The sequence below is a fragment of the Teleopsis dalmanni genome, chromosome 1 (assembly GCF_002237135.1).
Source record: "Teleopsis dalmanni isolate 2A chromosome 1, ASM223713v2, whole genome shotgun sequence".
Classification (NCBI taxonomy): domain Eukaryota; kingdom Metazoa; phylum Arthropoda; class Insecta; order Diptera; family Diopsidae; genus Teleopsis; species Teleopsis dalmanni.
In genome coordinates this window covers 46890123-46902999 of record NC_051846.1, presented here as the reverse complement: position 1 = coordinate 46902999, position 12877 = coordinate 46890123, and the positions used below count along the sequence as shown (strand labels likewise).

The following is a 12877-nucleotide window of genomic DNA, read 5'->3' as shown; positions in this document are numbered from 1 at the left end:
TTTATATTTTTTTTATTCTTATAATTTTGGGTACTAACTTAAAAACTTTACATATTTTTCTATTATATTTTATTTATTTTTAAATTATTTATCTTTTTTATTTATATTTTATTTTTATTTTTTTCTTATTTCCTTTTTTATTTTATTTTTATTTTGTTTTTGCTCTTATAATTTGGGTACTAAATTTTAAAAACTTTTAAACTTTTTTCTATTTTAGTTTAATTATTTTTTATTTATCTAATAATTATGACTACTAACTTAAAAACTTTTAATTTTTTTTCTATTTTATTTTATTTATTTTTATTTTATTTATTTATATATTTAATTTATATTTTTCTAATTTCCTTTTTTTAAGTTTATTTTTATTTTACTTTTGGTCTAATAATTTTATATACTAACACTTAAAAACTTCTAAAATTATTTTTTTCTAAATTTTTATTTTATTTGTTTTTCTTTATACTTTATTTTTATTTATTTCTTATATTTTTTTTTTATTCCATTTTTATTTTACTTTTGCTTTAATAATATTGACTACTAAATCCTTTATTTTTATTATTTGTTTTTTTATTTTTACTTTATTTATTTTTTTATTTATATATATATTTATTTTTTATTTTTATTTCTTTCTTAATTCTTTTTTTTTTATTTTTATTTTTACTTGTGCTCTAATAGTTTTGGCTCTTTAAACTCTTTAAAACTTCACTCCAAATTTTTTTGTTGTACTTAATTAATATACTTAATCATATAAAATTAATGAAGTTTTGATAAGAATACATTTCTATAAAATCATTTTTTATTTACTTATTTACTTATATAAAGAAACTTTGCACAAACCACAAAAATGTATTCGCACATATCATATTTCGCACATATTATTATTCTTCATATATTCGATATCCCTCTTCAATTGCTTATATCCTCTTCTAACATAAACACAATCTATTTAAAATTAATTCAAAATTACCTTAATAAAATTTCCAATTGTATTTTAATGATATTGCATCAACATTGATAAACATATCAATGTTGCCTTTCAGTGGGCTTGCGTGATCCGTATTCGTGTTTTGTGGATGTTCTTCCCGTTGTTGATATTTGACTTGTGTCCTTTGTATCCTTGTGTCCTTTTGTTTTGCGAACAATCTGCAACCCTTGTTGCTGATTGCCGATTGTCGATAAGTTCTTAATAACCTATTTCTTTTTTTGCGAATACAAATGATCATCACACTTAATTTATTGAAAAAAATGCATTGTCACGTGGGCTTCCTGCGGTGCATTATTGATTGGTCCATGGTATATATTTTACCTTTGATAACTTTATTTGGCAAATTGTTTGAAAATATTTTAATCTCTTTCTTTTCGATTGTAAGAAATTTGCATGCCTATTTTGCAATTTGCTTTAAGATTTATGCAAATTTTATTAGTAATGTGCTTTCAATGAGATTTTAAGTATTTTCTCTCGTGTCATTTGCATTCTAAAGTATGCAAATTTTTAGAATCTAATTTTGCATAATCCGTTCTTGAAAGGATTAATGCTGAATTTCGACACCAAAATACTTATTACAAGATCGTAAACAATTTTAATGATCTTGACATTGTTTGTGAGAAAATATATTGATCCGATATTGTGAGAAAATAATTTATTGCCACTTATAGAATATAAAAGTACGCATAAATCATATTCGGATTGTCGAAATATATTGTTATTAAATTTTACATTAATCGTCAGGTATAATTATTTTTTTGTGAGGTAGAAAAAAAATAAAGGAACAACATTATATAAACAGAATATCTATGTAAATACGTATATAAATACATATATACATAAATAATTAATTATATAATGAATTTGTGTCCTTAAACATTTCTGTTGTATTAACTAAATGAATTGTATTGATATATACTAAATAGTGTCAGTGACGTACTCGTATTGTAAATGCATATAAATGCAACACATACGGTGGAGCTCGATCTTTTACTTGTGTATGTCTTCATTCCTTGCTATTTCAAGCATATGTTACCCACCCATAGAGTAGATGTTATTCCTCGCCTATCACTCTAGACTCGCTTTATCGCTTACGTCGTGGTTTTTCGACAATTGCAGGTCGTGTTTTTGCAATATCAGGTCTTATTCTCTCAAAACTATTAGTTATTCACCGTTTCTAATATTAAAAGAAGTATTCGTTTTTCAGAATTTATTTATATAATTTGGGTAAAATTATTCATATTTTTATGTTACAAATTATACATTAATATAATATATATATAATATAAATATATAATATATAATATTAATTTATTAATATATTAATATTATAATATATTAATTATATTTTTATTATCCAAAAAAAGGAGTATATATATTATGTTAAGTTATAGATTCTATCTATATTGTATAGTGCCATTAACTTACTTAATATTATTCATCTTTCTGGTAATTAGACGTGTTACAATAGCTGTAGATTTCTTTCGGATATGAGCTATGCGATTGTTAACTTTTTGATCATATGTTCTAGACAAAAATCTATTTTAGATAGGATAGGTGTTGAAACCTTACACTAGACCTTTTTGGTTGTGTTTTTTCATTATCACATCCAATAAATTGTATTTTTAAAATTAGCATTGATATGCCATTAGGACACAGTGTTGTCTATATACATATATAGATTGGAAATATTTATGTCAATCATTTTTGTAATGTAAAACACATTTGCTAGTTTTATTTGTTTCTAAAATTTATATTTAGTTATTATTAAGATAGAGCCTTATTTATATATAATTTATCAATACTGAAAAACAAGTACATTGATTTTGATCTTGATAATTTTATTCTTGATTAAAAATAATTTAACGTAAAAGGAACGCTTAATATATATTTATTTTAATAGCGAGAGAAGTTTAAATAAATTTTATCTACCGATATGAATTTGTAGTTTTTGTAGTAGCGCTGACTTTAAACAAGTAACTTCTTTCCCTATTATTTTTTATAATAGCACTTATTCAACAGATCTGCTCTTAAAGTCATGAACTGATACTTTATTTTAAAGAACTGATCTATTTAAATTTTTTGATCAATATCTCAAATCTCAATAGGTTATTCTTACAATCACCTATTATATGTCTAGAACAAGGTATATGAAATGTGATGACATTTAGTTGGTACTAAAAACTTCCAGTTGATGTAGGCACATCTCCAAGAAGGTTCTGCTATAAATCTGAAATTCCGTTTTAAAAACATGTATTGAAGAAATCTGGAGGATCTTTTATCTGAAAACTTTCTAGTTTTCTTTTGTGTAAACTTTTCATGTACTTTTCTTATGTACTACACCTCATTTTATATCAATTATGCTTTGGGTACTTATTTAAAGGATTCGCTTTACGTGATACTTTTATTCAAATTTGTGGGTAAAATTTATTTTTAACAAAACCATATACAACTGATTACTGGTATTTTCTGACCACTTGAATTTCTTGATTATTTCAGGTTTATTTTACTTTTATATTTTTTACACAGTATTATTGATCAGATGTTCTGTCTCTTCAAGGTCAGTTTATTTTAAAGGGTATTTCTTGTTTTCGTTAAGGAAGATAAGACATAGTCAAATATTAAAATTTATATTTATTTCAAACACAATGGAAAGTATAATAAATTTTTATATAGAGAATTAGCTTTACGCATAATTCAGTTGGCATTCATAATTCTTTTAATAATGATTTAACTTAGATCACTCTAAATTAATTGAAACATATTTAATAATAATTTAAGCCGGATCTATTGTCAGCTCTGTAAACGAAGATACGCATCGAGATTCTTACAAAACTAACAGCTCCATTCTGGTTAACTGGTGTTGTGCATAGAACACTATGTATGGAAAATTTATTTGATAGAGACAAGACTTTTAATCATCACTCGTAATATCTTAAACGTACGTTAACGTTTATGTGACTGTTTAATGCAGTATAATCTAGTAAAAGATTGATAAACAATATTTCTTTGAAAATACTGCGGTGCAAGCGTTTCAATCAATGGACATCACTTCAGGATTTCTGGCCTTTGTCAGGACAGTGGGAATATGTGGTTAAAAGGCAATGAATGCGGTAAGATGGTGCCAATGACCAAAATAGTAATTTCATATGGACAAATATTTTTTTTTTGAAAGAGCGACTTAAAGGAGAAAGTCTGCATTCATACTCCACATAGTTTATAGAAGCTTAAGGACAGCATTCTGACAATTATACCTTCCACACTTTCAAAAATAAAGCAAAAAGCCATGGTATAAGTCAAACCGTGAACTCTTATGGTGGCTACTTAATGAAATAATTTACTATATAATAATTGAATATGCAATAATAAATTGCAAAAATGATCCATTAGAACAGTAATATCTGCAGCATTAAAATCAATATAAGTATACAATAAAAACTATATTAACTGTTAATTCTCTTGAAGAGACAAATTTTCTATAATCAATTTTTTTTTGTTACATCATTATATGAAATTATTAAACCTCTTCTGAATATCGGCTACCGATAAATGTTCACCCAAAAGATTTTCACAGTAAAACTATTTGACAATCGGTAGTATTTGAAGCATCGATGTGATTTACAGAAAATTGAGTTTAATGCCTACTTCCAATTTCTTCACAGGTAATTATGTACTAAGAAATTAATATTGTAGTAAATAATTTTAAATCATTTCTTATGAATCATTCCCAACTTCCTTCATGGACGCCTACTTCCCCAGCACTATAAAAAAATTACAAAAAAAAAAATCATTAAGAAAAGGATTAAACTTAACGAAAATCCTTTCATAACGATCGAAGTTGTGCATTTTATGATCTTCAAAATAAAATAATAAATAAAAAATTAGATTCGTAAATTAAAAACTAAAATACCAGTAATTGTATGGAAGTTCCCAGGACCGAATAAGTAATTACACTTTTCTAGTAAAAAAAATGGACTAACTCAAATTGTTTCGGATGCGCTTCACACGCTACATTCAATTTAAATAATTTTTATTTTTTAATATGAAAAAAATTGAAAGTGGTAAAAAAAAGTGAAAAATCGTATAAAAAACATAAAAAATTTGTGTGCAAAAAAAATTATTTATCATACCAAATGTTTACCTACATAGGCAAATAGATAGGTCCATATGGTGGTGGTGCTGCCGACATTGAGGAATACCTGAAGCGACGGTATTTAAGCGAGCACACATTCTTCTATCAATGACGTATGCAGATTAGGTTGAGTCGAGTTGCTTTATTCAAATCCTGTGCGCTCCTGTGTTTGTATGTCGGTGTGGTTGGTTAAACAAAGGGTTCAATTTAGACCGTAGTCGTATTAGACTTTTTTATATATATTGTTTTAAAGCATTTATAAAAAATTATATAAAACCCTTTCGATTTTAAGTTTCTTTCTAAGTTTTTTTTATTTTTATTTTTTTTTTTGTTTCTATGACTAATGATATTCGATGCTAATGTTTTTAATTTCACTTTTGCGTGAGAATTTTTAACATTTTTCTAGGACTAAGGACTCTGTTTAAGTTTTTTTTCTTAATGTGGTAAGAATATCTAAAGGACTTTTATACTCATACGTTCATTGCAGTTTTAGAAAAATTATTTATATGATCATATAACAGGGATGTAAGGTATAAAATACTTTAGTGAGCAGAATTAAGTTTATTATTAAAAGAGTTATTGATAATAATGTTATAGATAAATAATAAATTTTTACGTACACTTACATTCATTATTATTTGATTTTCTGACGTTTCGATTAAATGGCACAAGGTAGAGTTATTAGTCACAGCTCGTAATAAAGTAAGTCTAAATTGAGAGAGAGAGGAAGAGCGCTTTCGCTGCATGATTATTATCAACCAGTAACTGCTTAATATTAAGGTCTAATAAGTTTGGTAAAAGAATATATAAGATTATTTAATTTTTAAAGACAAGTACCAATAATCCTAATATTTCGTAGGTCGATCTTCCTAAGAAGATTTACACATTTATAAAGAGAAGAACATAACTCAATTTTGAATAAACCTAAACAAATTACTATATGGTCTTCATAGAGAAATCTAACTTTTTAAGAAGATATGGAGAATAAAACTATAAGTTTAATATGTGCTCTTCTTAAAATTATCTTTTTGATGATCAAGAAATAAGGGAAACTTAATTAACACTAATATATAAGTGAATTGTATTAATTCAAAAAAAAGAAATTATTTTTAAATGTGAATCAAGCATAATATATATATATTTTTTTAATAGCTTGTATTCTAAGCTATTTAATAATTTAATAAAACAAAATATTATTTTCTATATAAAAATTTTTTAACTGTTTAGTTAATATAATTTAAAATTTATTTAAGAAGATACTACAAGAAAAATAAAATCTTTTGTTTTCATCTTAACTAGAAAAACTTTCCTCGACTGCATTATTTTTCTTTAAGTAAAACTTTTAATGCAAGCCACACAATTTATGCGAACCCTTCTTCTCTGTTTTTTTTTTTCTATCTTAATTTTATGCAGTGAAGTCTACAAGCCGTTCATAAACCGCTTAAGGTCATTTTTTTTTCTTAGCTGCATAATTTGCATATTATGATATTTAAGATTTACATACGCACCGTACACACCCCTTGCATGCTGCAGCATCACACTAGACATTCTCGAATTCGACAGCGATCACTCAATCATGTCTTCAATGATCGAGAACTGACAGTGTCGTCGCATGGTCTTCAGCATATTTTTGCATATTAAGAAGTTTGGGGTGCAGTCGATTCCAAAAACATAAGTAAAAGTAAATTTCGTAGACCAGTGCGCTATGGGAACAAAAGCCACATTCAATAATAAACAAAAGATAGAATCAATATTTAATATAATTAATTAATAGTCAACAAACGTATAGCTGTAAATTTTTTTTTTGTTTTTTATATATAATGATTAAATAATGTTCGTTTTCTTTTTAAAACTCTAATTTAACAGTTTTTGATATATAATTTCTTTAATTAAATTCTTATTTAGTTCTTATTTGAATAACCAGCATTAATAAAATTAAAACTGATCAAGATAAGAATCATCTAAATATGGTATATCAAATGTTAGTTATTACGATCGTATAATTTTTCCCATATATCACATTTTTTCAAAGGAAGTTGTAGTGAAAATCCTTACTGTGTACAACAAAATATTGATGTATAACATTTCCTATATGCAGTGTTACTTCTCGACTAAAAATTTTATTAGTCTTCCGAATATTCTTCACAACAGATGGAGACACGATATGTGTTTCGTAATATGGTACTCTATACTCAAAACTGTACTCAATACAGTCTTGTACAAAAAATACTTAATGTGAAAATCAGTATACTTTTATCTTAACCCATATGTAAAAAGAATTATAAGATATTCTTACCATAAATGTAATACGAAATATTATATTATTCACTGATTACAATATTGGCTGATAGTTTTATCAGATATATACTATATACTGTACTATGGAATTCCTGATACGGAACGAACAAAACATTTGAATTTAGAAATAGGAACGTGTTTTAGTGCTGCTTCAGATACTTCGGATGATTCAGATAAGTAGGAATTATTTATTTTAAAATTATGGCTTTTGGTCAATAGTCGGTGGACTTATCTGATTCATAACATAACGGCATCCGTACCTTAACAAAATAAAATAAGCAGCTTCATACTAGGTAACCAGATTATGGTCTGATGGGACTGGGTAAGAAAATTAATCCGATCCTCACATGATTCCTAATCATTATTTGATTATTTGATGATTTGATTATCAGCTGCAAATTACTGCGGGCGCGATTTTTCTGATAAGCGCAATCACATTTATATTCCTGTTCTATACTTTTTCAATTCTGTTCTGTACTTTCTCCTTCATATTTTCTTCTTTAACGTTTTTCTTCTCATTATCATTCTTAGTTGTTACCAGCCGGTACTAGTCAAAGTTTCGTGCACAAAGTTTGCTTCAATATATATATATATCAATGGCCATAATTAGTCATGGATCGTGATTTTAGATATGTATTCATGATTATAAACATCTGTAGGATAACATAACCTAACTATTTTATACATTGTAGTTTAAAAAAATTTATTATAATATTACAAAATGTGAGACAGTTGCTCCAGTTGGAGTAACTATTAAAGGTGTCAATTTCGACTTTCATGGTTTAATATTAGTATTTTTTTATTTAAAACTTACCAGTTGCTTGCAGTCTCTAATCTTCCCATGGTATATATTTTGAATTTAATGTTCTTTATTAGCAGCTCAAACAACTTTGTTAATAATTATAACAGCAACATAAAAAAATAACAAATATTTGAATTCATAAAAAATTAACAGCTTTTAGTAATTTTATTGTGAATGCGCAGAAAATATTCTTTTTTTAGCAAAGACAATAACCAAAAGCAAATGCAATGCATTACAATAACATGCACTATATGAATATACATATGTTTATTAACATATTATTTATATTATCATAATTTATATTATAGTTTATTATTATAGTGTGTTAGTTTAAATAAGTAAGTAATACATGCTATTTTAATAATTTTAATTATAATATTATTATATAGAAAATTACGCACTGCGTTTGTTGACGCTTAATATAAATATTTCGAAGTGTTGGCAACAATTTTCGAACAGCTGTTCGAATATGAAGTGTACGTGTCCATTGACATTTGCTCAAAGTTTTATAGTTAGTCAACAATAATAATATTATTAAATGCAGTCATTTATAACGAAATTGTTGAATAAAAAATATCGGGCTTGTAAAATGTCTCATACTATTTAATCACACATGGGGTGATGGAATTATATTTTATATTTATATTTCTAAATGGTGTCGCGTAAATATTATATTATTTAACATTCATTCACTCATAAATAAAACAAAATTAAAAAAGTTTTTATTTAAATTTAAATTGTGTTGAAATTAATAAAAAATTATTGAATACGCTTGCCAAAGAAAAAAATGTATATTTTACAACAGTTACCAATATATGTGCTATTAACTTTATGTCTAATCTATTGGACAGAAAGGACAAATGGTTATTTTGCGGCATATAGCGAACAGAACACGGATCAAAATTGTTTTTGTGAGGTATTTTATTCATTTTATAGTAAAAATAATTATATACTTTAAAATTCTTTGCCAATTAAGCTGGAGGGTTCTATCAACGATTGTAGTTGCGATGTAGATACAGTAGATCATTTTAATAATATGAAAGTGTATCCACGATTAAAAAGTCTTTTGGTTAAAAACTACTTTCGCTTCTTCAAAGTGAACCTCAAGCGGGAATGTCCTTTTTGGCCAGATGACAGCAAGTGTGCAATACGATTTTGTCAAGTCGAGAATTGTGCAGAGCAAGAAATACCAAAAGGATTAAAGGAACATAGTGAACATGTTGACAAGTCAGCTTTGTTTAAGGTAACTTTTATATATTTATTAATTATTAATTTTTATGATTTTTAATAAGTATAAAAAATGAATCCATTTAACTACTACAGAAAGTTAATTATAATTTAAAAAAAACAGTTTTTTATTTACGGTTGCTTGCACACGTAGTTGCTTTGATTTATTTTAAAAATATTATTTCTACTCTTAAAAACCAATTTAGATTTTATGTACATTTTTTCTGATTAATTATCTGTAGTTTGTTTTTTTTTTTTTGTTAATTTTTTTTTATTTAATATCAGTTGATAAAGTGTTAACAGTATCTGTTTGAGGGGCGTTTTTAATAGCTGATTTTTTTCTTATCAATTTCTAATGAGGATTTCCCATTGATTATTATGAACTTATCAGCTTAATTTTTTTTTTTTTGAAATATTTATGCACGTTATATATCTTAAAGTATGTAGATTTATTATAAAATATAATTGAATATCATAATATATTATATGTTCATAAATCAGATAATTAAAGAGTTGCATTTTGATAAAAATTAAGTTACAAACTTAGTATTTAAGCTTCTAAGTTGTTTATGACTTTCTTTATTAGAAATTACAAAAAACAATTTTTATAAGTTTGGTTGCATAAATACATAAATAAGTTATTATTATTATTATTTACTGCTAATGATTGAGGTGCTAATTATTTGCTGTATTGTTAATTAAAAGGTGTATATTATGGATATTGTAATTCTAATTTCATCATACATAGCACTATATTTTTACAATATAATTAAAACTAAAAACAAAAAAAAATATAAATATGTATTATGCATATTATATTATATGCATATAAGTTGTTCATATAATAAAATAAATACATTAAATTAACTTAGTAGTTGATGTTACAAAAAATGTCATTATTTAAACAATTATAAATACAGTTTACTCAGTTGTGTTTGTTCAATAAGTGTTAAAAGTACACAAATGCAGCGCTATAGTTTAAGAAAATAGTATATTAATACGTTTATAACAACTATAAATATAAATGGGTTATAAGTGAGGAACATGATATGGTTGAGGAACAAGCTTGATATTATATTGGCTTAGCTATTCAAATGGTATTGCTAAGTGTTCTTTTTAAATGCTTAATGTTTTTAAATTTTAAATAAAATGGGAGAGTACGTTTGTTTAATTTTAAAAGAATTTTTATATCAAGAATTTGCTACTGTCGAAAGCAATAATGCAATTTGGCTTAAAACTTAAAATATTACTTTATTACAATATTTATTATTTGTTTTATTTAATTTGTCGAAATCAAACTTAGCAATTACACATTATTTAATTTATTAATAATTAAATTTTATTAAAATTTATTTTTTTTTGTTTTAATTTAAGAAAGAATATATAAATCATGCAACAAATAATGTCTCTATAAACCGAATAATATTGAAATTTAACAATTAAAAATAAAAATATAATTAATTAATTCAATTATTCTACAGCTGGTTTATGATTTCGTTCAAATATAAACACAACAAATAAATTTGTTAGTAAAACTATCACAGCAAATTAAAACTCCAAAAACTGCTAACTGCTAACATAAAAGTCAAGTACGGGGGCTTCGGGGTCAGTTGGTTAAGGAGCACTGATTCTGAGCTTCAAATTTGACAGAGCACGAGTTCGATTCTTGATACTTGCGGTCTCAAAAAAATTATTTACGAATAATTAAATACAAGAATTATTTCGAATACCACTGATGACGGGTATTTGGCAATATTAAATTAATTGTACCTATAGTCGAAATTTTAAAAAAGAATTTTTGTTGTTGTAGTTCACTACTTTTCGAAAACCTCTTTATTTAATTTTAAGTTTTATTAAATTTATTTAAATATTTTGTCATATTTCTTGTTTCATGTTTTATTTCACCGTTCACATATCGAATTCTAGTAGTATTAATCTTATCTTTAATTATCTATTATAATAGTTGGCTAAATGCGATAATTTTTCGGTTTCATTAAATGTTTATATAATGTCTGTAACTAAATATATAGCTATCATTGAAGTACAATATTAATCAAATGACCATAACGATTATATTACAATAAATATGAACATAATATGATTGCTCTTAAAAAAATAATTTCTGGTTAGATATTTTTATCAAGAGCTTAAGTTAAATTTTTCTAATATTCTCTCGCGAATAATAAAAGATTAAGTTTTTAATCTTAAGTAAAGTATTAAATAAAATAAAATAAAAGTATATAAAATATTACACTATAAAAATTTGTTCATTTTGCATACATATAATTGTTATATCAACAAAGTTATATAATTATATTATATATAATTATAATATATAATTATTTTCACATTCATCATATTCACTGTCATGATAAGAGGTTCTTTAACATACACCAAAACTTATTTCAATTAGCTTCCCTTTATCCCCCATAATCCCCCACATCTAATCCCATCCCATGTATTTGTTTTGTAGTCCATTAATGCTTTCCACTTAATGACTCCTTCTGTCAAAAACATCAAAATCGAATACGAATCTTGGCAGTATTTTTTAAAGACTAATTCTTGTATATAATGGAAAAAAACAATTTTTGCTAAATTGTTAACCTCATATATTAAGTGCCAAAATTTATTTTAGGGAAAAAATATTTTTAAAACACTGACGTGTATATTCGATGAGTTTCTCATTTTTCATCTCAACTAATATCAAACCATAATTATGAGTTCTGAAAAATTTTGATGTGATGTAGATGTTGCGATAAACGCCCTTTCAATACTGACGTCATTACTTCAAAATAAAAAATATATCATATTTATTATTATGAAATTAAAATTAAATTAGAAAAATCACTTTTTCTAATTTATCAATTTTAAAATCATTTCAATAAATATAAATAATCTATTAAATAATAATGTATAATTATAAATTTAACTAATTGTAATTAGTATTACTTAATCATAATTAAATTATTAATTTTTTTTCTCATTTTATAAATTACAGTATACCAAAGAAGCACAGAACGTTGATTGTTCTCATGCGGAAGATTTTAATAGTGCCCTTGGCTTTCTGGATACAAGTATTAGTGATCAATCGCATAGAGAATTTGCACGTTGGGCTGAACATGATGAAGCTGAAGAAGAATTTTGCATATTGGATGACGACGAATCTGGTTCACAATATGTAGATTTATTATTAAATCCTGAAAGATATACGGGTTATAAAGGAGATTCAGCACATCGTATTTGGAAAAGTATCTACCATGAAAATTGCTTTGGTATGAATGATACAAAATCCGTACCGAATTATATACCACATATAGATTTGCGTAATGTTTGTTTGGAGCAGCGAGCATTTTATCGAATTATTTCTGGACTACATTCAAGCATTAATATTCATCTTTCGGCAAAATATTTGTTATCAGAATCTAAAGACTTTTTA

General features: G+C 25.2%; 1 protein-coding gene across 1 annotated transcript; it reads left to right on the top strand.

The window, feature by feature from the left end:
* Nucleotides 1-8940: 8940 nt before the first annotated feature.
* Nucleotides 8941-12871, top strand: LOC119668599 (ero1-like protein; the record flags this gene model as incomplete). Its single annotated transcript, XM_038078165.1, has 3 exons — nucleotides 8941-9130; nucleotides 9191-9457; nucleotides 12440-12871. Coding segments are annotated over exons 1-3 (828 nt in total), but the record flags the coding sequence as incomplete, so codon positions are not given.
* Between the last annotated feature and the right edge of the window lie 6 nt (nucleotides 12872-12877).